A 27,792-nucleotide genomic window follows, 5' to 3' on the forward strand; every position below is an offset into this window, starting at 1 on the left:
TGTTATTCCCATCTACTCAACTCTTAATTCTTTATTGCATGCTTTTTCAAAAATGAAATTGCTTTTTCTTACATTTGGTGATGCTAGATCATTTGCTTAAGTTTGTATCTGCTTTTCTCTATTAACTTCAACATAAGAATGCCTGGTGAGGTCACTTCCGCTCCCCTGCCTAAATTGCGCCTGCACACAACATCTCTTCTGCTCTGGTCTCGGGCCTAAGTCGGGGCGACAAGGCTAAATGCACTAAGAAAGTCGGTAAACACGGGACCCGCTACGGTGCCTCCCTACAGAAAATGGTGAAGAAAATTGAAATCAGCCAGCACACCAAATATACTTGTTCCTTCTGTGGAAAAACCAAGATGAAGAGATGGGCTGTGGGGTTCTGGCACTGTGGTTCCTGCACGAAAACAGCGGCTGTTGGTGCCTGGACCTACAACACCACTTCTGCCGTCACAGTCAAGTCTGCAATCAGAAGGCTGAAGGAATTGAAAGACTACCATATCACAAAATTGTGGTTTGTTGTTAATTGCATTAACTGGATGTTCTGATGTGAATTGCATTAATATTGCCCTCTCAAAGGTGATTTTTAAATTGAAGCCCTTCTAATTTGAATTGGAAAATTTTGCTGAGATGGGTTATTGTAATTCAGGTCTTTTCCCCCAAGTAGTCAGATGATAATGGCATGAAACTAAGTCTTACAGCTTAGGTATATGCTTAGCTTTTTTTTAACCACTGTTCAACTACTCAGATACATTGACATATTGTACAATATTTGTTTTAAAGGTAAAATGTGCTAAAATACACAAAGGATATACATAAAAAAATAATAATGCCTGGTGATCGGGTGAGGACTACTATGGGGTGAATAGCTCAGTTTCTTCATTACAAGTGTCCTTATTTGTCTTCTGTTCCTGGAGGCAGAAGCCTCTTTTTAGAAATAGGTGCAGTGAGGGGCTCACCTACAGTCCTTATGGTAGTACCAACGCCCTGTCCCAGCATCCACAACCTGGAGCAATGCTGGGATGTCACTAACAGTGTCTAATTCAACATGTATTTCAGAACAGAGTTCCCTACTTCCCTTCTCCCCCAGATTCCAGATTCTCTTTCTCTCTTCCTCCACTCATAGTAATTCCTGGCTCAACTTTCTTGTTTTATAATATCATTTCAGATATATTTGTTCATTTTCCTGTAATTTCCAGTGATTTGGTGCAGGTGGGGAAGACTGGAACATGCTGTCTTGATTAAGTCTTATGTTTGTGGAGTTATTTTTTAGCATTAATATTCTGGGACAACAATAAAGCAGTTTTTTATTTTCTTAAAAAATTTGGTGGGGGCCGAGGCTGTGGCTTAGCTGTAGAGTGCTCACCCAGCACATACGAGGCCCTGGGTTCGACTCTCAGCACCACATAAAAATAAATAAATAAAATAAAGGTATAAAAAAAATGTGGTATACATGCTAGGCAAGTACCCTACCACTAAGCTACATCCCCTGCCCTATTTTTCCTTTTAAAGATATTTGAGGAGTAAAAACATATGATCCTTGCATTTGGGATGCAAGGCAAATATGCAAATTCCACATTATAGGAATGTGATGTTTTAAAAAGCCCCCTCCCACCTAAAGACAGACTTAGCTAGGTGAGATGTGGTAATTGCTAATTAAATGATGTGTTTTTAAGGTGAAGCCAAAGTTCAGAAACACTCACATAAATTATCAGTGTATTTGTTAAAGTTTCTCCTGTGCTGAAGTAACAGATGTATTTTTTTTTTAGGACAAAACCAAAACAAAGCAGAAAAACCTTTAAAATCCTGCTTTACAAATATAGACATTGGATTTAGGATAGCTTAAGGAAAGACCAATAGCTCTCACATCCTTGTGATTTGAGATCCAATGCTTTGATTCAAATGATAGAAAAATGTGATTGGGAAAGTGGTTTCTAATAAAAGCCATAATGTCATAGTGGCTTTCTTTTCTTCCTACCCATTCATGTGAAGTTTTCTGAAAAATATTATTAGGTTATCTCTCTATATCTGTCTATATTCTATGGGAGAAAAACATAGTTAAAAGATATGAAAGTATTATAACATATGAATAATTTAACTTCAAAAAATTTTGAAAAGTGACCTTAAAGCTGCAGAATTCAATCAATTTAATGGGTCACTCTTGAGGATTTATCATTTATGCTTTCTATTTAAGTAGGTGAGTTTATAACAATAAATTGTTTTGTGGATGCTGGTGGTTGAAGGGAAGAATGAGACAAATATTAATCATCCTGTGAGAGAAACAGAACAAGTGTTTCACTACCAAACTCTGAGTCTGCTTTTCTTTGCTGGAGCTTACCCTAGGTAACGATGCTTCGTGTTGATTCAATTTTGTGAAAGGATTTTTTTCCTTGAAGCTACGATTAAAAATTATAATATCAGCATTCTTTCCTAGACCAACAAAGCAACATTTGGCAGTAGGTGGGAGTGGGACTTTACCCTTTCACACAAAAATTTTGGATTAAATTAGCATTTTATCATCGCCCTAAACACAAGACAACCCTGGGTGCTCTCATCTTGTTTTGCCTTCATAACATAAGGCCAACCTCATACTGGGCACAGATGAGAGAACCAGTGAAGTATTATCGTGGTGTGGCCTGATATCCTAGGAGCAAAAGCCCCAAATAACCTAAGAGGTGGTTGCTAGAATAATTAAACTGCTTTTAGAGTTCTGCTGAATTAACTATATGGCATTAGACTGGCACAGGTGCTTTTTTCTGAGCACCTTATTATACATGATTAGAACTGGAATCTGATGATGCCACAGCCGGAGAGTACCAGCCTGTTTACTGTGACCCAAACCCTGGTAAATCTTCAGTCCTGAGAGATGTCCAGTAAGTATAACGAGGACCACTTGACTCACATAGTAGATGGACTTTCCTCCACTGTTCCTCTGTGTCCTTATTGACCTTAGCTTTTTTGTTTCTGGGATACATACTTTTAGTTCATTGTTTTAGGGAATGATGAATTTGGCTGTAGCCAAAAATTCTCTTATTTTAATCCTTAGTGCTCAGTGAAAATAGAATGTCTGATCTTTTTTGGAATTTTTTTGTTAGGCTTTGTTTATGGATTACTATATTAGTTTTCTAAAATGTTTGGTGTCTTCTAATATTAAGTCCATACATTTGTAAGCTTAGTTCATGAAAAGGTTTCCATGTTTTGTACCAAGTTTCCATAATGTGATTAAAAGAGAGATGGATAGGCTATTTGTATTTGTACTAAAGAATTTATTTTGTTTTTATTAAATAACAGACTTTGATGATACAACAAAGTAAACAGGAGAGGAGGCAGGGGACATTCTGCATTCTGGGAGAGGGAATAGCTGGCTATGAAGGCCACAGGCAAAGTAAGTTTTATCACTATAGTGGGCTGAGGGCATAGCTTAGTGGCCTTGGGTTCCATCCCCAGCAGGAAATGAAGGAAAGAAGGAAGGGAGGGAATGGAGAAAGGGGAGGGGTGACATTTAAGACATCAAGTTTTACTGGAGAGAGAGAAAGAGAGAGGGAGAGGGAGGGAGGGAGGGTGGGAGAGAGAGAGAGAAGGGGAGGGAAATGGGGAGGGGATTTATGTGTATATTAGAATGGTATTCTTGGAGATTAAATTTGTGTTTTATCTCTGCTCTTGTGAGATGGGACTGGTAATGCTGGGGAATTATCTAAATGACCAAGGTATATGGACTCACTGAAGAGGATGACTTGTCACTGATACTTGGATGAACTAGCTCAGAGGTGAAGGAGTCAGAGTGAATGAGCCTCTAGTGTTTGGACATCTGTGCTCCCTTGCAGGCAGTTAAGATCCCCGGAATGGGAGTGTAAGAAGGGCAGAACTGATGGATCCTTTATCTCCATAAGATAGATAAATAAGCCCCTGTGCACTGGCACAGCTCTGGACTCCATCAAGGTTCTTTGTGAGGGGAGTGGAATGAGCATTGTGTATTCTGAGGGTTATACAGGAGAGCAGCCTGATTCCTGGGGATAGCCTAGAGACTAAAAAGAGGAGCAGTGGTTACTAGTCCCTCAAGGAAGCACCAGAACCATGCTGGACATGGAGCTCAGGGAGACAGGAACTCAGAGGGAAAGGGCCTTGAGGACTGAAGGACCTGAGCATTGGTGTTGGGCCTACAGAGGCAAATGGTAGGCCCCAAGAGGTTGTGAGACTCATCCTGACCTATGTGAAGGCTGAAACTGAGGAACTCCCCTAAGGAAGGAGGTGCAGGGCTAGGTCAGCCATAGTAGAAATATGGTGGTCAGCAGGGAAAGATCCCAGAGTGGCAGCAAAGGGTCACATCAGCCGTGGGGCTCAGGCTGCTGGTCATCAGACTGAATGATGTGTGCGGGCAATGCATAGGAAGTGGGGAACCTGGGAGGGCAACACTGACTTTCTTGCCACTCAGGCACTTACTTGGAAGTTCAATCAGCTTTGACTTGAGGTCAGAATGACACGACCTACCCCTCCAACTTTTTTGTGCTCTGAGAAAATTCCTCACAGTAACAGTTAAATTACTGCTCTTCCAGATTCATTATGGAATTATGTTTGACTTTAATTTTGCTCATCCTCATCATAGTATTAGAAAATATACACCAGAAAATAAGTATCTGGTATTCTGATTGCATGTATTTGCTGTAAAAGAAAAAGTGAAAATCAAGAAATTTCTAGAATTTCCTTACAATGCAATTACCTTATAGATTTTGATTTTGATCTATTAATTAGATCAAAATCAATTTGATTTGATCTATTAAATAGATTTTGCTCTATTAATTTTTTTTCAACTTGATTTCAAAGTGCTGCTCCATTAGTAGGAGATATCTTAGGTGACTTAGAATGCAGAAGAAGGCAACTAGTATAAGATGTCAATAAAGCACTAACCACTGAGGCAGCTCTCTGCTTCAGGTTTCCTCTACTTCAACCTGAGGCCTCAATTCCTCCTCTATAAATCTCTCAAAGATGAGTTTTACCCCCTGAACCACTTTTATGGTTCAAAAACATTTTCCACTGAAAGTCATATAATAGCTTCTATAAATCTCAGATCCCAAGAAGACAACTGAAAATCTCAGTGGGATGTAGTGAAAAGATTCTGTATTCTGTAAAAACTGAAAACTTACTTTCAGTAAAAGCTGACTAAACTAAGAGGAGATACAGTGATTCAAGTGAAATTAAAAGGTATTTTTAAAATGGATAGAAGTATTTGATTACTTAGTAAAGAATCTTTAGGGTAGGTGTAACCCCTTTCAGTTTGTCTACGATAAGAATTATCAGTGCTGATTTAAGTATGCTTTTGCTATTTAACAATATGCATTTATAATATGCCCAGTGGAATAAATGTAAGTGTTGTACACAGCATGGGAGATAACAATTACTTACCCTGTAGGTTGGCTCTCAAATTCTTCTGACCATTGCTCTTGAATATCCTCTGTAGAAAGATCTACATCCCGGGTGGTGGCAAAATTGAACTCGCTGCCTTCATTTCCATGGAAATAAATAGAGTTCCCATCTGACTGACAGCTATGCTGTAGATAAAAAGAGAGCATGGGGTGGCTGTTGAATTGGCTTTGTAGCTGTATCTGTCTTACTTATGTGTAATTAGAGTTTTTAGAAAACTCATTATATTATTCCCTTTACAATGGACTCTCAATTCAAAAGAGCTTGCTACCTCCTTTTTGCCTTGTTTAATTCAATTACAATTTCTTTCTAACTTATTAAGTTATCACAAAAAAGGAGTCAAGAGGGCATTTGAGCTTTGCCATCTCAGCCTTCAGTATGAAACAAGAATATTTTAATTGGAATAATTTCCCATCTTTACCACAGCCCTTGTTGTGAGAATTAAGTCTGATAATGACTTGTCATATATTTAAAATTCTGTGGTTATGGGCTAAATCGCACTGACCTTTTCAATATTCCATATATTTCTGACTTGCCATTCAAGTCTTTCACAATTTGTCTGTAAATGGGATATGAGTAGAATAGCCAGCTAATCAAAACAGGGAATACAGAAAAGGTCAAAGCAATTCCAGAGATGATCGTATATTCTCAGCCAGCTTTTGAGTAAAAGTTTCTGACCAGATCTAAGAAGGGCATGACATCCCCAATGAAGAACTGGGAATTCAGAAACTTTGTTATTCTCCAAAATGACACTTGCAGAAAATAAGGCGAAATAATAATTTCTTGTGATACTTTTTAAACATTTGTGTGTGTGTGTGTGTGTGTGTGGTGTGTAATTTTTAGCCTAAAGTGAATAGTCAGAAGTAAGATTAAACTCTGGAACTGAGTAAACTGAATGTTTAATTCTCAAAATTATAAGATTGAATTAAACATTCTTGGTAATAAGTCATATATGAGGAAATACTAACACATATATAAGATTAAAAAGTCTTTTAAGTTGTATGCTCTCAAAATTAAATAGAAATGAAGAAAAACAATTGGACAAGAACTATCCATTAGGCCACTGACTATGGTAGCTCCTTGCTGTATTCCAGGTCTTAGCACAGTGCCTGGCATAGGGTAGGTATTCAAAAATGTTTGAATAGTTCAAGAAGTGAATACATGAGTTACATGGTTATGTCTTTCCAGGAAATTGATTATTCTTTTGTGGCGAACTCACTATGTAAAAAGTATTAAGTAAGGTACTAGGGAGAAGGAGTTTATACATGTAACAATACACAATCTTTGCTTTCAAAAACCCCAGTCTACTTGAGATATATCAAAGACACGACCCAATGGTGAGGCTGCATATTACCATATGCCAATGAATGCGATAAGGTAGCAATCACTCTGTCCAGGGCTAGCCTAGATAAGACAGCTTTATGGATGAGCAGGTTTTCAATTGGCTTTATGAAGGATGGAAAAAATCCAAGTTGGATAACAAATATGAATAAATTACAATGGTGAAGTAGGAATGATTGGAGAATCAGACAGGAGTTTCTAAAGGATCTTAAATGGTAGTCTGAGGAATCTCTGTTCTGTTGGTCGTGGTGTTCCAGAACAGGGGAGAGATTACAGAGACCGTGTATGACAATTAAACTGCCTATAGGTAGTAAAACCAATTGGGTTGGAATCAAGACTTGCTATTTGATGGAAAGAATGAATACAGTCTCTAGAAGGGAGTGGGAACATGTGATTTTAAAGGAGTCACTGCACAGCTCTAGGACATAAGCATCCCCTCTGGGCCCTGTCATCATCTTAGGTAATACTGTCGGATGTGGCATGCATCAGGGGCTTGAGAATCTTCTTCACACGCAACGAATACCGATTATTCACGCATGCTAAACTGAACTCATTATATGCAATCCTTAACCCAAACATATTGACCCAAATCTAGAATTTAGTTTATTTTACAGTAAATAGAAATAGTCAACGGATGACAAATCTAAAACCTCTCTTTTACTATGAATACTATAAGAATAATCAATGTTAAATGGAACAACAAAGGTGACTTTCCTCATAATAAACAACTGAGCTGTAAATAATGGTCTTCATAATTACCTTCATATAATCTTAATTCTGAACAACTGTGCCCTATGTTTATCTGTAACTATTATAAAGACTCAAACATTGATATAATATCAGTATCCTAGGAAATGGCATACATGAAATATCTCCACATGTAAGAAGAAAATTATTATTTTTAAAAAATATATTTTAGTTATAGATGGACTATATTTATATTTATATTTATATGTGGTGCTAAAGATCAAACCCAGTGCCTCACATGTATGAGGGAAGTGCTCTACTACTGAGCTATAGCCTCAGCCCAAAAATTATTTTTAATTTAAAATTTTTTTGCAGTGCCATGGATCAAACCAAAGGCCTTGCATATATTAGGTAAGTGCTATACCATGGCCTACACTGTCAGCCCCAAGAATAATTTAAATAATATATTTGTGTAATAAAAATAATTATTCACTTAACATGAAACCTTGGTCATTTTTGGCTAAATGCCCATTTAATTAATCATTTCAATATTGGTTTTATTTACTTCAAATTGTTTTTTAATATTTTAAATTGTTATATCTAATTATTGCTACATTTCAAAAAAATATTTGTATTAGTAGCATACTTGATGTCCATTTTAACTTTTGAGATAGAAAGTGCATGTAAACTAAATCATAAAACTGGGTAGCATATTGTTAAACTAGTTTCATGAAGTGAACTGGTAGAATAGAAAAGTGAAAGCATATTTTAAAGGATCTTTCTGCTAGTTTATTTTGGGTTCACATTTGGCAATCGAACAATCCATTGCAACTGTGCAACTACTGAAAAATTAGTTATCAAATATACACTTTATCAGCATCACCACAATAGTGCTAACATATGAAACAGAAGTAACATTTACAACACTTATGAAGAAAGAAACCTGAAAAACGTGAATAATTTAACTTCAAAAAAATTTTGAAGTTAATGAGTTTCAATGAGTACTAATCAATTTTCAAAATAGTAGCATCTAAAAACTAGCAGGCTATTTCTTTGAAAAGTTTCTATGATAGATAGAAAAGTATGTTTTTTTTAAAAAAAAAATTAGAGCATTATACTTATACATAGCAGTTGGGTTAATTGGACAAAATCATACATGCATGAAATTCTATTTCAGTTCACATTATCTCCCTTCCCCTGCCCACTTAGTTATTCTTCCTGTACTCTATTGGTCTTCCTTTTGCTCGTCTATTTATTTATTTATTCTTTTTTTAGTTGTATATGGATTCAATGCCTTTATTTGTTTTTATGTGGTGCTAGGGTCAAACCCAGTGCCTCACAGTTGTGAGGCAAGTACTCTATCACTGAGCTACTACTCCAGCCTCTCATTTATTTTTGATTGGTTTAGAAAACATGTTTTTTATATACCTTTAAAATCTTTATAAAGCTGTTCTTTACCAATTTATAGTAAATGAATAAAATTAAATATCAAAGCTAAATTTAAACAAACAGGTTAGTACTTCGTAAACAGTCTGTTGTAGCCTTTGACCTAAAAACATCCTAATCTTAAAGGGGAGTCAGAGTTAGCTCTGTTCTCCCTCCCAAAGGAGCCCTTTTAGGTGAGGAGAGGGAGAAGCATAGTTCTTGCAATAGTCTCTTCTTCATAGTCTTAATACAGGGACACCTTATCAAAGAAAGTCTGTGACACACCCAAAGCAAGCAGCTGTCAGTGGAGGTGGTTCTACCTTCCCATGTCTTCACAAGATAATGCTGTCATTTTCCAGGCAATAGAGTCTGGAGATGTACAGAATACACAACTAGGAATGGCTTGCTCTGCTCCCCTCCCCGCTCCATGCTGGGGGGATCAAGACATGATTTCCACCTTTGCCATTCTGAGAACCCAATGTTTTCAAGGTTTGCAGTGAGAGTAAAGTTAAACAAGTTAAGTTAAACAAACTAGTAGTGTAATACTGGACCCATAAAGAAGGGGATAGCCTGTATGAAATTGGAAAATTCCCGAGTTCCAGTGAGAACAATGGAACTACTGAGTCCCTTTTCTAAGAAGTTGGTCTATCCGGGTCCTGTATTTAGGATTCCTGACTGGGTTGGGGGAGGAGCGAGTGTTGGGTTCTCATTCTGAGGATCCCTAAATTAATTACAAGAAAGAATTACAGGTTAACTCTTAACTCTCTTTTAGGATGGGTAACGGAGGCTCAATGTCTTGGAATTACTTGGTTTCCTAAACACTTTCCAAACCAAGAACTGATGATAGAAGGCATTCAGATTGGGACAGAGTCCCTGGGCACCCGCAGGTTTCCTCCTTGTATCTCTGCTTCTGCCTGGGAATACATGGCCTGCCTGGTTAGCAGGTACCTGGACATTCTCCTAGAAACTCACTCAATTAATTCAGCACTTTCATGAATCAAGGAAAATAAAGACTGGAAAAGAACAAATCATTGGAAATCCAGACCAATAAAGATAGTAAAGAATGAAAACTTAGTTATTAACTAGTTTCAAGGAATTTGGGGACTGGAATCAGAAGGCTCGTTCAAATACATTTCCTCTGCCTAATGACTAAAGTTTTATACATGTCATAATTAACTCCTCTAGGCCTCAGTTTCTCTGGCCAAAAAATGAAATCAATAATATCTATTCTCGAGATATTGTCAGAAGCACAAATATAGGAGGAAGTGTTTTTTTTGAAACTTCAAAGTGCTAATAACGTAATCATTATTTCTGAAAATGTAGTTAAAAATATGCTGCTATTGCTGTTATATTTCATCCTTTTGGGAGCAGATGATAGGACATATAAGACTATTTAAATATATTTTTGTCTCTAATCAGTTAGTCAAAAGATTCTTCAAGTTAAAATCTTTAGTAAAATATAAAGAATACTTCCTACTGTAAGATATGGTAAAAATATCGTAAACATTCTTATGCTAACAGGACAGATAAAAACATCAATTAAATTTTAAAAGCCCTTCAAAGTTTGGCAAATTAAGAAATATTCCCCTAACATAGGAAAACTCAATAATATAAGATGGCTGATGTCACTTTTCTTACAGATGAACTTGCACTGTGTAACCTTAGCCTCCTATGTTAAAAATCAAAGTGCAGTGTGTATTAAAAGTATGAAAAGAATTTCAGGAAAGTGTCTCAATTTTAACAGCCAGCTGTTTTTGTTCAATATCTATTCAAACTCATGTCATTTATATGCAATAATAAAATCCAAACAACTTAGCAAACAAATATCTATTTTGTGAGATACATGAGCTCTTGACTCGATAAAAACAAGAATATTTTGGAATTCAGGACTATTTTATTTTGAGCCACGTGAAAATTTATCAGGTTTTCTTGAGGAAATAATTATATAGCACATGTGACTTCTTGAGTCAGAATTTTTGAATGACTTATATTGAATATCAAGTAACTGAGCTTTTATTTTGGATACAATGCAAGAAACAGTTCTGCACACAGCTCTACATTTTTCTGTGTCTAGGCCTCCTAATGTGCATTGGGTATTGTGTTAATTATTTTTACTAATTTCATAATTTTAAAATTGATCAATGACATACTTTATACCTCTAGGAAGTAGTAGATTTCCAAATTTTAAAAATCCTTCAATATAGTCTCTGTTTCTCTTTGTCAATCAAAACTATTTTTCTACATTGATGCTAAATGGATTTCCTTTACTTGACAAGCAGAACACAGTGTAACTAAGTGACAAGAATTTGCCATTCACAAAAGCATCAACAGGAAACATCGGTGCAAATTCCTCAATATAACAAGTCCTTGGCCACAATTCAGAATAGCATTTTTCTAGGGTTGCTCCCTATACTCTGCTGAAAATGTTAATGACTTCACCTCTGGACTTGTAAGAGTACTTACAATCACCTCCACCATTGTTTAATTAGATTTCATCAAAGATGAACACGGAGGCACCTCTTAATATTATCTCCCTGGGGTCTAATGGCCCTGATGATTCTTTTAGGCATCTATAGCCTTACAATTTATTTTTTTACGATATACTTTTTGTCAGAATGAGTGTATTGGCCATTTGGGCAAAGCCAGCTTGCAGAGAGCTGGTGGCAGATGGAATGAAATCTGCCTGGTATGCCTTCCCCTCCACATGAGCAGAGAGCCATCCATTTCCTCCATTAAGGAGTTGTCACTCAGCCCACCCAGCTGGAAGACCATTTTTGATAGCCAAGCTGGCTGGTGGCAGACAATTCAGATACAAAGTGCACTTTAAAAGAAAGCTAAAACATCATTTGTAGGAAAATTGAAAATGCATGGCTTCCACCACAGCCAATTTTTTAATGACTGTAATATTTTAAGTGATTATTTTTGCCACTTCAGATTGCTCCTTAGAGAGGAGAGGTTTTTTAATTAAAATCTAGGCAATGCAAACAGATGAGATATGAGGAACAGAGGAAAGAGAAATAAGATGAATAAAATTAATTAAAATGGTATTGTTGGCGCAGCCATAAATTAGCCACTGTCTGGCTGGAAAAAGTATATATATATATGTATATATTGGTATAGGAAATTCTGGATTAATATGAGGTGTGCTGAAGAGGTTGGAAGCTGACCGACTTCCAGCCTACATGTCACTGTGTTTCTTAAGCCTTCTGCTATGCTATTGCTGTTATATAGAAATCATCTTTCCTAAATCCTTGTTCACTGATCTTTAAAGATCAGAGATTTTCATGCTATAAATTTAAAAAAAAATAAAAATAGGAAGAGAATGGCTTCTCTTCCGACTCCAAATGAATTTTGATCATTTTCCACACTTTTGATTTCTAGGTAATTTAATGCCAGTTAAAAAACTGAAAACTTGGCTGTGAACACAGTCCAGGTGCAGGAGGGTTGAAGTGCATTTTCTCTAGTCAACACAATGGACTCAACCATGGTGAGAGAATTTTAGGGAGTTAAGAGTGTTTTTTTTTTTCTCATTATTTTCTGGATTCATTAAGCATTCCCATTTGAGTTACTTTGTACTAAGATTTATAAAGATTCAATTTAGGGTATATTTTGTGACAAGTGTATAATTACTTGGCAATAGTTATGACAACTCTAAAATAGCAATAGTGACAGATTTGAATTGGAATAATGAGAGGAAGAATAACAATGTAAAAATCCATAGGGCAGTTGTTAACCTTGTCTTTGGGGATCAACTTGACTTTCACAGTATCTGAGTTTTTAGACTTGCCTTTTCAAATTAAAGCCAAAGATGCTGGGCACGATTTGGGAGGCTGCAGGACAACTTGGAACACAGGGGCCATGTTTTATAGTAAAACTCAAAGTCATTTGGCAACTCAGCCTCTGTTTTTTCATCTGTGAAATGGGGATAATTATAAGGATTAAATGAGAGGCTGCAGGGAACATGCCTATCCCAAAGATTTATGAATCTTAGGAAATCCATAAATACTAATTTTTTTTTCTTTTTTTGCCCCCATCTTTATTCATTCCTTTAAGAAATCTTACTTTAATGAATATTGCTATGCAATTTATTGTGCTACTTGCCTTGCTGAAGTACCAAGATGATGGAAATGTTACTGTTTTAAATATTCATACAGAATAAAATAAATTGCACTCATTGAATATTGTGCTAATTCAATTAGTGACTAAGTGTGTCAGCTTCAGACCAAAACAAAACAAAAACAAAAGGTGCATTAGCCAGGAAGGACCCGGGGATTTGTTTAAATGGTTATATTCTGTAGAATTTATCAAAATTAGTTGTTTCTGTGTTATTGCCACTCTTGTCACGGTGATCTGGCTCGTTTCCATGTTTCACTAATGCTATTCCACATTAATTACTGTACAAATAGGCCTCATTGGGGGGAAATTGTGAAAAGCACACTATTACATTTAACCCTTCATCCCCAAAGTACTCTTATTAGCTTAACAAATTATATTCTGGCTCATTCTACAATATCATGTACCCACCTCTTGGGGGAAACATGACAATATGAGCAGTACCATCCAGAGTGAAGAATATGCCAAGCACAGGGAATTTAGGTAGACAGCATGCAATTAACCAAGCTGGCATCTGGCCAGAAACAGGGTTAACGTTCTGATTGCTAATGGAAAAAGACATGGGAACATGGACTAGCCACGCGTCTTACTGGGCTCAGGTTTACCCTCCTTGGAAAGCCAGTGCTCAAATCCCTGAAGTCACACGCTAGATGGTTTCCAGTACAGTGATCTGCAAAGCATATTTCTCAAAAGCAAACCTGATTTCCTCCCATTAGTCCTTTTTATTCTGAGAAAACAAAATCATCAAATGGATTGTCGAAACCTTCTTCTGGGTGCTCAATGGCATATTTTATGGAAAATAAATTGGGTGTTATTGTAGACAGGCATTGCTCTGCCAGGAGGTTATATTCCCAAAAAGTAGGTTTAAAAATGAATTCTACTCAGTGTGTGATTTTTCCTTTCACTGTTTGTCTTAGGGTTTTTAAAATTTTCCCCCCTCATTAGCTTTGACTTGTGTTAAGACTTCAGATTTTTCAGACAAATTAATTTACATTTTTTTCCTACACAATGACCTTTTTCCTCCATTGATGATTCAGCAATTTATGACCACAGTGCTAGATGGGAGAGAGCAGAAGCTGAAAATGAAAGCTTCAATTCTTATTCAGGACTGGAGGCTTGCCTACTGTCCACTGGGACAATGAATTTGGCAAATGCATAAAGTACAAGAGCAATAAGAAAATTAATAGACTCTCCTGTTTTGATTTAATGCTTCCCCTTAATGGATTGTTGATTTACCTAATGGCTGTTGTCTTCATTAGGGCCTTTTGGTGTTTGTTAAACTAGGAAAATTGTCATTATGGGAGATAAAGGTGGTAAAAGGGAAGCAATCAAACTCAAGTATTATGAGAGAGAAGACCCTTCTAAATTCTGTAACTTAGTGACTGTAAATTCTTGGTATAAATTTACAAATTTTAATGTTACTTTTTAAGGGAATTTCTTTTAAATGCATGTGATCAAATCAAAGCCTATGCTAAAGGACAAAACTTCACAGCAGAGTCTATGACATCCGGTGCTGATTTACTTCTCAATGCAAGCTGACATATACGTATAGAAGGAGTAATCTGGAATTCTATGCAATCCACACAATAAACCAGGGCGATAAATAGAAAAAGATTAGCAGGTGCAGGCACAGCCACCAGAGTGGGAGGGTTTCTTACAAATAAAAAATATGTGGAACAGCACCTATCTCACAGTGATCTGCATTTAATCTGCAGGTCAATTCCAGGGTGGACAGAAACCAGTGATTTATGCCTCTGCAAGCTGAGGGAAAGTGGGTTAGCTGAGAAGGCTGAGAAGATAGAAACATTTATTAATGGTGAGTGAGCAAAGCACTCTCTTGCCCTCTCTCTCCTTTCTTTGTCTGTCTCTCTCTCACACACAAACTAAGGAATCATGGATGATTTGTGCTTTCAAAATAAAAATTTTGGCTGTCACCATAGATGGGAGTAAACAAAAACACCACCACACCACCACCACCAACAAAAACAAACAAAATGAAGCAGCTGCCTGACCAGTATTCACCTCCATGGCATATTGATCCATTCAGAAATTCTGCTTTATGAGGCACTATATCAAAGGATGAGGGGAAAAAAAAAACAGGAAACAAAAGCATCCTGCTCACAGCTCTTTCCAAATCATTTACTCTTATTTCTCCTCAGAGGACTTCACTGACCTCTTCAGGGCTTCTCTCTGATGGTAAGTAATGGAAAGCAGGCAGCTACAGCAATTCTGGGATGATCCTCCAAAAACTTGTATTTGATGTTTTTCTTTGAACTTGAAATTAAGAATATTCTCAGATTGCAGGATGCTTGTTTGAGGAGTTGGAAAGAAATGACTCTGATGGACTGGACTTGACTTTTCAAAAGTGACTAACCAAAACTGATCACTAAGCAGCCAGGGTCTTTATAGACACCAGAAGTTTATCTATTAAAGATATAAAACCAATGACAAGACCTTCCCCATAATTCTGGCACCTACAAAGCAGTTTTGAAATGCTATCAATACTATGACTATTATCATCGTCATTATTACTATTATTTATCAGGATATCAGTTACTATTACTGTTATTATTTCCATTAATTATTATCTTTTATCCATGTAATTTCCATGCTGTTGCAAATATCAGTCCTGGATATGAGAATTGTATTCAGGGTAAACTGCTTAAACTTGATATTGTATGTCTTCAATGGGGAGTGCCAAAAAGTTCAGATCCTATCCTTTAATCCTTGAAGGCAAAGCCAAGACCATTCTCACAGTTGATGCACCTTGAAGTTGCCTTGAGATTAACCATTCCCCCACTTCAGATGGGAAGAATGCTTCCCTGGCTCCTAAATGTAGTGCAAACACCCCTAGCCACCGGATGGAGGAACTGCGGGGGGATGGTAGCCATGGTAGCAATTGCTATTCTAGCAACTGCTGCTCTGAACTGATACAGTACACCCAGATCTTTAGAATAAGATCAACTGACACCAAGTCTTGATTTTTCTAGAAATGATATAAAACTTTTTTTTTAAATGGATGCAATTCTCCATAAAAGAAGGCAAAATCATTGTAACTAATAAGTATAACACAGGTGATATTATACCGAATGGATTTCAGGCTCCTTCCCTTGCTGAGTGCATGATGTGCTTACTCTGGGAGATCGCTAATGAGGGTGATGCTCTGGGGAGCTTTTGCACTTGCAGCAGTATATTTACTGGCATTTAAAGCCCCACATACTTGGTAGTGAACAAAGGGCTGCTGAGGGATTCGTGGGAAATAAAAAATGATGATAGTAATTAGAAGCACAATAGAATGGGGTGCACCTTTTCTCTCACATGAAAAGTTCTCCGGAAAATCACTGGAAGATGAGTCAGGCAGGGGCCTGGATGTGTAAGGAGAATGGAAGAGAAACACAGATGGCTGCATTGGAAAAACATATTGATTTTGTAATTTCTTAGAGTCCTCCTCAGCTTAACAACCCCAAATGAAAAAGCACAACAAATACCAGGCCTGAGTCTACATTAAAAGTTGTGTTCTATGTGCTTATACAAATATGGCATAATGAATTTCACTGTTATGTATAATTATAATGCACCAATAAAAATAAATTTTAAAAAATCCATGTTCATGTGTGTGTGTATTTCATATTAATTACAAAAGAGCCAACAGATGGTAATAGCCTTCTACCAACCCAGGGCAGATTTACACTGGTGACCTATAATTGCAATTCTCCAGATCATGTAACTCCTTAAGCTAATTACTCTATTTGATTTTATATCATTTTGCCCTACTTGAGATACACAAGGATAGGCTCAGATGAGATAGATTAAATACTTCCAAAGAAACCGAAAGAAATATTGAAAGAAATAAATATGTACAGTGAAAGACAATGACTTGCTTTTATCTTTCCTATTTGACCTGTCACCCTCAAACAGTGTTGTCAAGATTAGCAGGATAGTTTACATATTCATATTTTATATCACTTTGTCTTATTAATAGTAGCATTTAAAAAATATTTGTAGTTAATAATGAAAACCATTAGTAATCTTACATAAATGGCACTGAAATTTAATGAAGGCACAGTGGATATATCCAGTATAACAAAGTGTTGAAATGGAATTCATTTAACTACAGATTTTGTTGAAACCCCATGAAAATAGGTGGCACTACTCCATGTGCCGAAGTGATGTGATAGACCAACTCTAATAACCTGTCCAGAGAAGTGGTAAAATGGCTTAATTGCTCATTCACAATGAAGGTGTGCAAGCTTGAAGCTGAAGTGGGCCAGGAAGCTGAACCAAAGAGAATTGGTTTCTTTAAAGAGTTTTTGGTGACTTGAGAGTTCCTCTGAGGGTCATGTGGGCAAGGACAGCACCTCTCCTCACTTCAAACCTAGTGCAAAGGACACAATGTCGAGAGCATGGTGAGTGTCTGGAGGTGTGGACCAGCGCTGGAGCCGCTTGGTAAGTTCTTGGGTAACAAGAGGGCTTCACTTAGGAATAACTATTCTCCTGTTGATGGATTCAAGCTGAGTGTCTACCACAGAACAGGCCTGGGCTTATGCACATAAGAGGCCATTAAGGTAGTCTAAGATCCTGCCCTAAAGATCTCCATGGAAGATAAGGGGTCCTCATCACAAAGAAATTGTATTTATGACAATCTGAGATCCTACAGTAAAAGATACATGCATGAGTTGCCTGAGAGAAGCCTGGGAAACTACAGGTGAGAGATCCCCCAGCTTTGATAATGAATGGGAATGTTTCTTAAAAATCTATTGGTAAATTCAAGAAGGAGTCAGCTTTGATCACTTGTCAGGCCCAAGGATCAAAAAAATGACAGTTCCCCATAATATCTGATTCTTGCCTCTTCTTTCTCCAGACCCAGCCAGGAGGGGTCAAAAGCTGCAACTAGTCACAGGTGGTAAGAAGAAGCTGCCCCTATTCCTCCTGAATAGGACCTGAGATGGAGGAGCAGAGGAGCTATGGGTGACACTTGGAGTATGCACATTATAATGAACTGATCACATTTGATATTGAACTGAGACATTTGGAGAACTACAGTAGTTGGAAAACTTTTTTATTTTGTCAATTAGCACTCTTGGAACCTATTCTAGTTTTTGTGCAATGAGGGCAGGAATAAAAAAGCTGTCAAAATGAATATGGAAAGGGCTGAGGTTGTAGCTCAGTGGTAGAGTGCTTGCCTAGCATATATGAGACATTGGGTTTGATTCTCAGCACCACATATAACTAAAGGTCCATTGACAACTAAAAAATATTTTTTAAAAAATGAACATGGATAGCCACTGGAAATAGAATGGCATTATTTCTTGTATCCAGTTCTCACTCCAACAAGTTCTGTTTGTTTATCCTAATGGTGTGCTATGGAGGGAAGGAAGACATTTGCCCACAAAACTTCACTTAGACAAACACATTTGAACTGGGCAACTAAAGATGGAGAAGATTTACTAAGCAAAGAAAGAGGAAAGGTGAAAAACCATCTGCAAAGAACAGGGAGTGTGAAATTCAGTGTTATGCTTGCAATACTAGAGCACAACTAGGCAAAGGATGAGAATGAAAAGTCAGGCTGAGTCTGGGATGCAGCTCAGTGTTAAAGCCCTTGCTTAGCATGTGTGAGCACACAGGTTCAATCTCCAGTAGCGCGCGCGCGCACACACACACACACACACACACACACACACACACACAATGGTTAGGTTGGCAATGGCTTTGGATTATGTGCTAGGGAATTTACTTTGTATCATCCAGGCCTATGCAGCGAGCCATCAAAGGTCTTGAGTATGGAGGTAACATAATGTAATCTTCTACATAAGGAATGATACTGGAGAGTTCCTCAGGGGCATCCCTTTGGATGATCCTTGGTTCCAATGTCCTTGTCAGGCAGTTGGCTACTATAAGACTCGATTTCTCCTTCTTCACAGTCCCACAGTCCCTACTCTATTGTATCTCCCATGTGGGTTACTGCAAATACCTCCTGTCTCCACAGGGAAATATTTTAATTCTTAGACCTTCTTAAGTTCACTTTAGGTCAGCAGTCAATACCTGAGATGGACAGCAACTAGAATTTTGAAAATTAACTATTACAATATAAAAGAGAGATAAATGACCATATTTAGGCTGAACTGCTAAATTCTAAAATGTGAAAAGCCAGTCATCTGAAGGAAGGAACACATATTACGCAGGGAACAAAATTGGAGTAATACCAAGAAATATGAGGAAACATAAGAATATTTTAACCTGTAGCCATTCAATGATGGGGGGAGGGGAGAAAATGAGCTGATAATTTAACAGGTTGGTACTGGGAAGAAACCCAGGATAATCAGGAAGTACATCAGTTCATACTCCCTTCTTGTAAAAGCAAAGCTACGTGTCAACTGAGAGCAAGAATTCTAAAATCAGATTCCTGGATGGGAATCCTGGAGTTGCCACTGATGGTTATGCAACACTTCTACCTTCTAGTTTCATTTCTGAAAAATGGAGCCAAATAGCACTTTCTTTAAAGTTTAAAAGGATCAATTATACAAGATAATATGTGTGCATGCATATATTTCTGTGTATACATGAGTATACACATACACATTTGTGTGTGTGTGTGTGTGTGTGTGTGTGTGTGTGTGTGTAACAGCAAGTGACTTGAAGCATAAGTGATCAATAAAAAGCAGCTGCTATTACTCAGCCAGATAATTCTACTGGAGCTCAAAAATTTTTCCTTGAATTACAAATTACTTTGAAATACAGCACACTTTCTCAATTGATCCTATACTTCTCTTTGATTTAGTTAAAATGAAAATATCTTGTAAAAGTTTAATGAACACGGAAAAGATAAAGTGTAGGTTGAACAAACACAACCATCACAATCCAAAATTCAAAATAAAGCAATGTTTAAAACACATCTTTATAATAAATATGAACATGGATGTATGTTTTCTAATTGATGGTATTCAGTTTTCAGCTTAGAGGCCACCAAATAAAGGAACAATATTTGACAAATTACATGCAGTATAAACAATTTTTATTTTTAAAGTTCCGAATCACTTGGCAAAAGCAATATTCCATTCTGAGACATTTGAATCAAAAATCAAAAGGGGATCGTCATTCAAATGAGTTAAAAGGACAAATTCATTGCATTTATTTGAAGTTTTAAAAAGAATCTTTTGAGAAAATTTTCTGACAGCCAATTGAAAAGATAACAAATATCATTACCACAATTATTTTTTTTCTTAGTAGCTTAGGTCACCTGGCAAATCTCAGCTTATGATTCTAAGCTTATGGAAAGCTAAAGTGTATTCTACCCAGAGTTGTAATTTAATTAAAATTACTACTGAAGCAAAACCACACTTCATGCATTCTTTATCATGGGTGGTACCAAAGTACATGCATTTAGAAACTGAATACCTAATCAGATTAGTATAATAGCTTGTAAAATGAGGCAGAAAAAAGTACATTTATGCAGTAAAGGCTACTGAGACCAAATGACAAATAATCACCATGGGAAAATGATGTGAATCCCAGACCCTGAGGTCTCCGGTTTTGCACACTTCCTGGCCAGTACAGAATGACAGAAGAAATTCCTCTTAATCAAGTGGCCATGGGATGACACACAGGATACGCTGACAAAAGTTCATTTCTATATCCAAGCAAAAGTAATGTGTGGACTCTTTTTAAGGGAGCCAGACTTCAGAAGGTTTGTCAGAATAAATATTGCTAAATTGAGCAGAGAGGATGCCTGTTTCTAATACCAGATAATTGATATAATAATTTCATCAACTTGAAATAAAATGACTAGGATTTGATTGGCTAAGGAAAAAGTTATTTGTGTCAGGAGAGCTGCTATGTTAAGCGTTCACTAAATAATTTGCAATCCTTTTTCTAGTACAAAAATAAATTATTAAGAAGTGAACATTTTGGATCTTTATACTCTTTACTCTTCCTGAGATCTAACCCTCATCCAGCACATCAGTAAGTCACATTTAAAAAATTATCCAAGCTATTTTTGCATTTTATTTTCACATATTAGAAACTTAGAAGGGTCCAGTTGAGAGTCTAATGACATTTTCCATGTTGTTTCATTATTTTACGCATTTCCTGGGTAGGCAAGCCCATGATTTCAATTCCTATTCATAATTGCAAAATTTGGATTTTCCTCTGAACTTCTGACCCATGCATCCAATCTCCTGCCAAATACTCTTGCTTGCCCTCAATTTATCAAGATCTATATGTCCAAAGTGATATCATCAACTTCCTGTGAACTTGTTCTTCCTCCTGTTTTCTGTTTCAGTGAATGACACACTGTCCACTCAGTTGCTCAAACCTTATCCTTGACATCTGTCATTCCCTCATCTTCTCAACCCGTCCCCAGTCTTCTTCACTCCCTTTTAAAAATCTCTTAAGATATTTCCTCCTTTCTCCCTACCTTTGGCCAACCATGATCTTTCACTGGAATACTGTAATCAGCTCCTATTTTGGATCTCTGCACTCAACTTGCTCCTCTTTCCATTCTATCCTTTTTGAAATAAAGGAATATCTCAAAAGTCAGATTGGATTGACTCTTATTTAAAGCACTTGAAGAACTGTCACCTTCTGGATAAAGTTTAAACTACAGCAGTTTATAGGACCTTTGAGTCTTATCATTAGCCCTATCTCCAGAATTACCTATCACAAGTCTCAACATAAAATATACTGGACAATTTCCATGTGCAATGATGCACACCTGTAATACTAGTGGCTCAGGAGGCTGAGGCAGGAGAATCATGAGTTAAAAGCCAGCCTCAGCAATTTAGCAAGGCACCTGGCAACTCAGTGAGACCCTGTCTCTAAATAAAATATTAAAAAGGGTTGGGGAGGTGGCTCAGTGGTTAAGCACCCCTGGGTTCAATCCTCAGTACCAATAAATATCAATTGTTTTGAACTTCAACAAAGACTTTTGCTCTGTGCTCTCATCTTCCCACCTGTCTTAGTTTGGGCTGCTGTAACAGAATACCATAAATTGGGTATTTGAAATAACAAATATTTGTTTAAGTTCTGGAGGCTGAGAAGTCTAAGACCAAGGTGCTAGAAGATTTGGTATCTGGTAAGGGCCCACTTCCTGATTCTTGCACTACCCCTACATAATGGGGAGAGGGCTAGCAAGATTTTGGGGGTCCTTTTGGTAGGGGAACTAATTCCATGCATGTGGGCTTCACTTACATGATTTAATGACCTTCCAAGGACTGCATCTCCTAACACCATCATAATGGGATTAGGATTTCAACATGTTTGTGGGCAGGCACAAACATTCAGTTTATAACCTAGCCTTTTGTATAAGATTTTCAATAGAAACACTATTCCTCCAATGTGACCAACACCCAATTAACCTTAATCCTTGCCTGGATTCCCTATTCTTTGGATAACCTCTCTAACATCTCATTCCTGGATCTGGTACTACATGCTATACTGTCTTGACACTGTAAACTTTCCCAGAAAATGATAACAATTAGGCTGTTTTGTATTGGATGTTGAAATATATACCTGCCTCCACTAAATTAACAGCCACACAAAGTGCCTATTTGGTATTATGTCTTCTGGGTTCAGCCCAGTACATAGCACAGTGGGTCTTCAAAAGATACTTGTTGACTGAATAAATGAATGTTTATTAATAGTGATATTCCATCCTTAAAAGATATGGAAAAAATGTTAATATCATTTATTCTTTTAATAATGATTTGGTAAAATAGTTATCCTTGCATAATTTGGCTATTGAGACTTAGGTTTCAGAAGGAAGGTGAAAGAACTCAAGAGCTCAAACCTTGACTGTTGCTCCAGGGAAGAAGAGCCAGTTGCCAGTGTCCACTGGGTCAAGATTGTCTTCTAAAATGACTTGTCTATGTGCGGAATTGATGACCAGAATGTTATCCAAGGCCCAGCAGGCTTCATACACTTCACCTACACGGAGATTTTCCTGCTTCCATTGAAACTGGACGCTCTCCCCTTTGGCGTCTTCAGGAAGGTAGAGGATGTGGATGATTGTGCTGACATTGGAAGGGGCTCTGGAATATGTGGAGAGACAGAGTTCAACATAATCCATTTTTTTTCTTTCTTTAGATGATTTTTTCTCTTAATATTATAGTTTCACAATCTCAAAAACATATTCATTACAAATACTAATTCCATCACCCTTGAATCTTTCAATATCTGCTATTTTAATTTTCATATTGAGTGATGTTAAATTAAAAACTAAAGGTCTTCAAGAAGCTTACATTTAACACAAGGTGGTCACTGAGCATAAGAAAGTGCTACACACTTCCTTGTTGGGTTAAAAAAATCCAAACGTTTTTCTGCTCAGGTTTTGCACATGGTAGATATTCAATCTAAAATAAGTAACTTACAAGTAAAAAAGGAGGAAATGTAGAAAATGATGATCATAGTCTTGATTCTTACTTTGAAATTACTCACTTTTTAGAGTTCATTGTATAAATATATTTAATAATCCAATGTTTAAGTAACAATTAGTTTATTTCTAGTAACCACACACAATTTTATATGTTAAGTCAACACAAAATGTGAGATTTGCTATGAGAATTAAAGGTACTCATTCATTATTCTTTACTGTTTCATGTAGGTCAGTCTTTAAAAATGATATAATTTTATCATGATTTTTATGTTATATCTGTTAGAATCTAGATCCTTCTGCTATATAATAAAATATTTTTATTAAACATTTTATTCTACCAAAGTAGAAATATGCTATAGTAAAAATGATCGCCTTAGTCAAGATTAAAAATGGTACTAAAATGCAAACTAGTGGTACCTTGGACTTGCTATAAATCAGTTTTGGAAGGACTACAGAAAAGCCATATTTTTCACTCACCAATGAAGCACATATATATCTGTAGAATTGTCAGTGTAGGTTACAGATGGTGTACCTTACCTTTGGGGGTAATGAATTCTCTCCTCTTTTAAAATATTTCATGATGACTATCTTTTTAGCTTCAAAAAGAATGTAAATTGATTAAGAGAATATATCTTGCTTTTAGGTAGTGACTGAAAAATACTTTCATTTGGATTTTCCCTGGTAAGGAAAATTTCCATTAATGAGAAGGATGTTTTGGTACATGGCCTAAAACCAGAAGTGGCATTTAGTGAAAAAATAAATGGACTTAGCTGAATGTGATCTTTTTATGTTGTAATTAAATGCGCAGTTTCACTAGGTATCAGATCAAAAGCATAGTTATTTTTCAGCAAGAAACATGCACTATAATTTATTTAAGCTATGATATATAACATACTAGAAAGAAATGTGAAAATATAAAATTGCTAAAATTTATGCTGCCTTGCTTAAAGTCATTTATATAAATAAGTATTTAATATGAATGCAGCTTCATAACTACTAGAAATTGGAAAGAATAACAATACATTACAAAATTGGTGTGGCATATCAGAGCTCAGATTGTACTAGAAACTCATAAATTATATTTTGCCTTGTCACAGAGGGAGTTTATTAAAACTCTCTCTCAGACATGTAAAGGTTTTATTTATTTTTATTTTTTAAATACTGCTAGAAATATATAAATTGGTTTAGTATTAAGATTATTAATAGTTCTTTTGTATGAAAATAAAGTAAGGAAAACAGCTAATGGAAAAAAATTGTCAGAAAGCTGATTGAAAATGTACTACTTAAGTTATGCTAATTTAAGAATTAATCCAACCATAATAATCACTTTGTTCAAGGCATTTTTTTTCTTTAAATATCTTATACCTGAAATTAGGCATCCACTTTTATTTTATGACTTAATTCTGCAGATGTGGTAAACATTGTTTTGCTACTTTTACCAAATCTTTTAACATGAATGAGTTTCTCCTTCTTCAAACATCCTACCTCATTTTTATTTTTAATAAAAAATATCTGATTATTAGTTGTATCACAATTATGCTGATAGACTTTAAAAATGGGCCTTAAGGGAGTCATAAAGGAAATGGCAGAACTAGAGACGAAATGCAAAGGCCCTGCGGCTATGAACTCCATGTCAGCACAGAAAAGTCAACCCCCAGTCTTCTTCTATAAACCAGGCTGGAGTCAGGTCACCTACAGCAATGGAAGGTGATGTTATTTTGTGGAGGATACTAGCAAAAGGGTTATGTTCCCAAATGTACTTTTTCCTAAAATAGTTTGACACAAGGAATATAGGCTACAGGAAGTTCTGAGCGGAAAATGACACATCTAACAATATCTTTCTCAAGTAGAACAGGTCCTACTATGTGCGCTCATGTAATGCAACATAATTAACAACCAGAGTGCTTTCAACCATGAAGAAAATGGCAGTGGTACCACGGAGGCAAATAAGAAAAGAGAAATCCAGTTACATCAGAATTTGTGAAAACACTTTAAATGATAACAAACCTAATTTTCTCAAGTTGAATCCAGTCTGCAGTATTGTTCTTGGCATAGGACACGATGATGCTGGGGTCTGAGTAACTAAAGCGACATGAACCTGACCCTGGAACCGGCAAAAAAAAATAAAAAATAAAAAAACAACCGTAAATTTCAAAAATAAAAACAGTATAATTACACATTATCTTTCCTGATAAATATTTTTGATAATTTTCTAAAGATTTAGATATGTATTTCTGTCCTTTTCAACTATGCTTCTATTTTCTGTAATTTGTTCTCATAATAATTATTTGATAAATAAGCTTAGGAACCAGAAAGAAAGAAGGTAAAAAAGATAACTTGCAAATTTCTTTAGATACACGAACAAGAAATCTCTAAATATTATAGAATGACTAAGTAATGTGATTATTGCTCTTGAAAGTTAATATCATTTAACGTAAATGGTACACAGGTCATTAAATTGAGGAACAAAACCACCATTCTCTTTCTGGGTTGCATATTGTGTAAATTATGACACAGTATTTGAGAAACTAACATAGAAAGTTCAAGTGCTACATGAATGAAAACTGATATTACTCTGCGATAAACCAACAATAAACATTTTAAAGAGAGATATTATCTCCCACTGTGAATATTTGGTGATTATTTCTCATTATTTTCAATATTAGAAATATGAATAAGGAAGTTTTAATACTGCTCAAGAATTTGTTTTTATTTGTTCAATGAACTGATAAAATAAAAAACAGTGTGACTACAATGTCAGAGGTCTCAGAAAAACTTAAAATAGAAACATTTGCTGGGAGTTTCTTGTAACTAATGCAACAGAATTTTTGGTGTTACATTAAAAATAAATGTAAACCCAAAGTGAACCCAAAGAAAAAGCAATGGTGTGATTTGTGTTTAACTTTTACCCATCTGCCAGAGGAGCCTCAGTTGAGCACCTGTTAGCTGTTCTACATTGCAGGGTTCAGGGTTCAGGGTTCCACACTTTCACCAGATTCATTTATTTCAATGGTATTTAATGCAAAATTGGCAAGTGTCCTATTGCCAGGTTGGCATGTGCTAAAATGCCAAACAGCAGTGTTTCTAGATTCATTCTCATAGCTACAAAGCAGGTGAAAAGGCATGAAAGAAAGGGGTATTAAAAGAAAAGCCACACAGCAATCCTGATCCCACATGGAAATCCACCTTATGCCATGGTAATCACTGCTAAATTCTACCTTCCAAGAGCAGCTGCTTAAAATAAATATCAAACTGTGCGGCTGGAAATGAAAACGAGGAGGATTTATGGGACCAACTTCAACACAAACAAGAATGAGGCCTGGAAGAGAATCTGTTATTTCACAGGAAAGTTCAAATTAGCCGAAATTTATTTATGTGCTTTCTTTATTTATGGCTTATACACCCTAAGTACTTAAAAGCAAATGTATGAGGCAAGTCTTTGAAAAAGGATAGAACTAATGATAATCATAAATGTTCCTTAGAGAATGCAATTTGTTGCAAATTATTTATAAATTGAGAAGAGAAAAGGAAAGCTGATATGTATCAAAATTTGTATATCAAATATAGCCTGATGACACATATGACTTCTCCTATGGATTTTCCCTATATTACCATCTCAATATTTCAAAATGAAATTTATATTGTAATTATAAAACAAAAAGGCATTTGGCAGGTGACTTACTTTTCCTCTGCCACCTACTCATTAATTTTTTCATATTTAAAACATTAATAGTTTTGAATCTATCTCCTTGTTGTTGCCAAGATCCTCATTAGCTCTTGCCAGGTCTCTGCAACTGTGATTAGTTGCTTTCGCCATAACCAGTCTCACCTGTCCTCACCCAGTACCCTGCTGCCAAGCTCTTTCTACAATCAAATTGAATCTTAGTACCTCCTTATTTCTAATCCTTCAATAATTTCTCAACCCCTTCAGGATACAGCTGCACTGCTACTGCCAGAGTGGTAAAGGGACACAGCTCCTAGGTATGGAATTTGTATTTCGAGGAGAACTGGCTGTTAGAGGGTTCCTACACAAAAAGATAACCAGAGAGGCAAAGGGACTCCAATAGAAGGGTGGGCACCTGGAAAACCATGACTGGGTTTGGAGCGCAAACAATCAGTCAGGAGGGAGGCACTGCCCCCCCCTGCTAAAGGCACTGAGGTGGTAGGTTGCCATCTGGAAGAAGCATCCCCAGGAGCAGCACTCAACTCTGGATATCAGCCTCACCCAGAGGCCACTCACAAACTAGCTTTCCAAATGGCACCAGTCCAATAGCTAACTGATTCCCCATTCCCAGAGTGTAGCTGCATAACTGTAGTTTCCCTCCCATAAACCCTTCCAAATCGCAATCCCACTGCCACATGAATTATAATCAGCAGAGTAATATTTGTCATTGCCCAGATTAAACATGGTTGTTTAACTCTGTCTGAGGGAGAGGCGG

The 27,792-nt window shown here is 36.5% G+C and overlaps 1 protein-coding gene and 1 pseudogene across 2 annotated transcripts in view; one reads left to right on the plus strand and one right to left on the minus strand.

Moving 5' to 3' along the window:
- Reln (reelin) overlaps positions 1-27,792 on the minus strand; it is a 453,190-nt gene that overhangs the window by 176,646 nt on the left and 248,752 nt on the right. For both annotated transcript variants that reach the window (XM_078040200.1, XM_078040199.1), the window contains exons 9-11: positions 25,361-25,457; positions 22,769-23,009; positions 5,401-5,546 (exon numbers count right to left, since the gene is read on the minus strand). In XM_078040200.1, the coding sequence (XP_077896326.1) occupies positions 5,401-5,546; positions 22,769-23,009; positions 25,361-25,457 (484 nt within the window). The remainder of the gene's footprint in view (positions 1-5,400; positions 5,547-22,768; positions 23,010-25,360; positions 25,458-27,792) is intronic.
- Positions 174-548, plus strand: LOC144370677 (large ribosomal subunit protein eL43 pseudogene; annotated as a pseudogene).

This window comes from Ictidomys tridecemlineatus, chromosome 2, assembly GCF_052094955.1.
Source record: "Ictidomys tridecemlineatus isolate mIctTri1 chromosome 2, mIctTri1.hap1, whole genome shotgun sequence".
In the NCBI taxonomy this organism is placed as follows: Eukaryota; Metazoa; Chordata; class Mammalia; order Rodentia; family Sciuridae; genus Ictidomys; species Ictidomys tridecemlineatus.